The 2562-nt window shown below is 66.7% G+C and overlaps 2 protein-coding genes across 2 annotated transcripts in view; both read left to right on the top strand.

The window, feature by feature from the left end:
- Window positions 1–162: 162 nt before the first annotated feature.
- On the top strand, window positions 163–1442 carry EMIHUDRAFT_239119 (hypothetical protein; the record flags this gene model as incomplete). Its single annotated transcript, XM_005776169.1, has 3 exons — window positions 163–311; window positions 721–1286; window positions 1372–1442. The coding sequence occupies 3 exons, from the start codon at window positions 163–165 to the stop codon at window positions 1440–1442; spliced, it is 786 nt and encodes a 261-aa protein (XP_005776226.1).
- A 183-nt stretch (window positions 1443–1625) lies between these two features.
- EMIHUDRAFT_457886 (hypothetical protein) overlaps window positions 1626–2562 on the top strand; it is a gene marked incomplete at its 5' end in the record, with an annotated part of 3946 nt that continues 3009 nt past the window's right edge. The window contains 3 exons of the mRNA XM_005776168.1: window positions 1626–1696; window positions 1793–1928; window positions 2040–2345. Coding sequence (XP_005776225.1) covers window positions 1626–1696; window positions 1793–1928; window positions 2040–2345 — 513 coding nt within the window. The remainder of the gene's footprint in view (window positions 1697–1792; window positions 1929–2039; window positions 2346–2562) is intronic.

Genomic DNA, 2562 nt, shown 5'->3' with positions numbered 1-2562 from the left:
CACTGGCTGCGGCAGCGATGGGAGCGGCGGCAGCCCGACCGTCACGGCGGCGAGGTGGCCGTGGCGTGCTTGGGCCGGCGGCGAGGGTGGCGAGGGCGGCGGGGGCTGCAGGCGTGGGTGAGCCGCACGTCGAGCACCGCCTCAAACTCAGTCTTCGACGAGATGTCGACCACGCTCGATCCGCTGGCGCGCGGGGCGACGCTGCGCGAGATGGCCGCAGAGGCAGCAGCAGCAGTCGGCGCGCGCGGACCCACCGCTCGCAGCGCGGAGCAGGAGCCGGCCAGCAGCAAGCAAGGCAGCAGCAGCGAGAGGTGCCCCCGAAACACCATTCTTCTCTCGTTAATATTCGCGAGAGAAAAAGAAAACCCTGCACACAGATCCGACACTGAATTCTTTCGCTCTTGCAGAAGGAAGCTCGCATCGACTAGCACCTAGCAACACATCACAGCCCACCGCCCTGTACGCTGCAAAGATCGACGTCCCGCTCCTCATGCAGACGGACGAGCCGCGGCTGCAGGGCGGCTGCAGGGCGGTCGTTCGCCGCCTCGTCTCCGTCCTCGGCAGGGGCGGCGCGCCTCACGGATCGATGGCCGACACGCTCGAGCTCAGCCTCAAGCACCACGGCGGCGGCGACGACGGAAACAACGGCGCGGCGCCGGCGGCGGCACGCGGCGGCCGGGCGGTGTCTGCGGCGCGGCCGCCGCTGAGCGCCGGCTCGAGGCTGGCGTACTGCTTCTTCCGGCTGCCGCTGTCGTCGCTCGACTTCACGTTTCGGCCGGCGAGGCAGGTCATCTGGGTCGACACGCTCGGCCAGACCCTCTCCTCGCAGGCGTCGCTCATCTCCGCGGTGAAGTCGCTCGACTTGCTCCTCGGCTTCACTGTCGGCAAGGCGTCCGACAACACGCGCACCCGCTGGGGACGGCGCAAGCCCTTCATCGCCGTCGCCTTCCCGCTGGCGTTGCTCGCCTTCTTTCTCTTCGTGAACGCGCCCTCGGTCGGGCTCGGCCTCGCGCGCGCAAAGCCTCGCCCGCCGCCGTGCACGCACCTGGTGCTAAACACGTCGTCGCCAGCCGGCTGCCCGGCGCTGAAGGACTGCCTCGAGCGCGCGATGCAGCAGGGAGAGATCGACCGATTCGACTTTACCTCGCCGTCGCGCGTGGCCTCGCTGCAGAGCGGGGGCTGGCAGCTCTCCTTTTGGTTCGCGCTGCTCTACGCCACGTACCTCGCCTGCGCCTACACCTGCTCGCAGATCCCCTACGACGCGCTCAAAACAGAAACCCGGCCCGGTTTCTTTGTCTAGGCGCCTACACCTGCTCGCAGATCCCCTACGACGCGCTCAAAACAGAAACCCGGCCCGGTTTCTTTGTCTAGGCGCCTACACCTGCTCGCAGATCCCCTACGACGCGCTCAAAACAGAAACCCGGCCCGGTGTCTTTGCCTAGGCGCCTACACCTGCTCGCAGATCCCCTACGACGCGCTCAAAACAGAAACCCGGCCCGGTGTCTTTGTCTAGGCGCCTACACCTGCTCGCAGATCCCCTACGACGCGCTCAAAACAGAAACCCGGCCCGGCTTCTTTGTCTAGGCGCCTACACCTGCTCGCAGATCCCCTACGACGCCCTCGGGATGGAGCTGACGGACAGCTACGACGAGCGCTCCTCCTTGTTCGGGCTGAAGACGCTCTTCCAGTTCGTCGGGTACGCGGCAGCCCCCCCTCCTCAACCCCGGCCTCCCCTACCCCCACGGTACCCGCACCCACCCCTTACCCCCACGGTACCCGAACCCCTCCCTAGGTACGCGGCAACCCCCCTCCTCAACATCGGCCTGTCTGCCCTCCTTGCCGACGACCTCGTCGCGCTCTACTCGATGCTCGCCCTCGCCGTCGGCTCCCTCGCCGTGCTGGCGTGGGCCTCGCTCCTCTGCAACGTGGTCGAGAGGCCTCCTCCGCCCGAGGACCACACGCCACCCTCCCCCCCCCCCCCGGGCTGCCGGTCTGCACCCTCTTCTCTCCTCCCTGAGCGGTGCACGGTGGCTGAACAGGACCACACCATCCTCCCCGTGCCGATCGTGCCGTCGGCGCGGCGCGTGCTCGCCAACAAGCCGTACCCCACCTCCATAGTATCGAACCCAGTCTGGGTTCAGTCGCGTGGGTGGTGCGGTACTAGGCGCGTGCTCGCCAACAAGCCGTACCCCACCTCCATAGTATCGAACCCAGTCTGGGTTCAGTCGCGTGGGTGGTGCGGTATTAGGCGCGTGCTCGCCAACAAGCCGTACCTGGTCTACTTGCTGATGAAGATGCCGCTCTCGCTGGTGTCGCTGATGCCGTCGAACCTGGCCGCGCTCTGGGTGAAGCACACAACAAAGACAGAAAACAGACCACCCAAAGGGGAGGGGGTGGGAGGACGGCACGCCGCCACCACACAGGGGATGTTAAGGAGAGGAGTGAGGGGGTGCTAGCCATCGCCCACCCTCGGGCGTCTGCCACCTCCTGGGTGAAGCACTTGGCGAGTCGAGACCACGCCTGCTATTCACAGCTGCTATTCACAGGCAAGTAGAGACCACG

This window comes from Emiliania huxleyi (assembly GCF_000372725.1).
Source record: "Emiliania huxleyi CCMP1516 unplaced genomic scaffold EMIHUscaffold_282, whole genome shotgun sequence".
Classification (NCBI taxonomy): Eukaryota; Haptophyta; order Isochrysidales; family Noelaerhabdaceae; genus Emiliania; species Emiliania huxleyi.
Note: the sequence above shows the minus strand (reverse complement) of the source record. Positions and strands in the feature narration are given on the sequence as shown.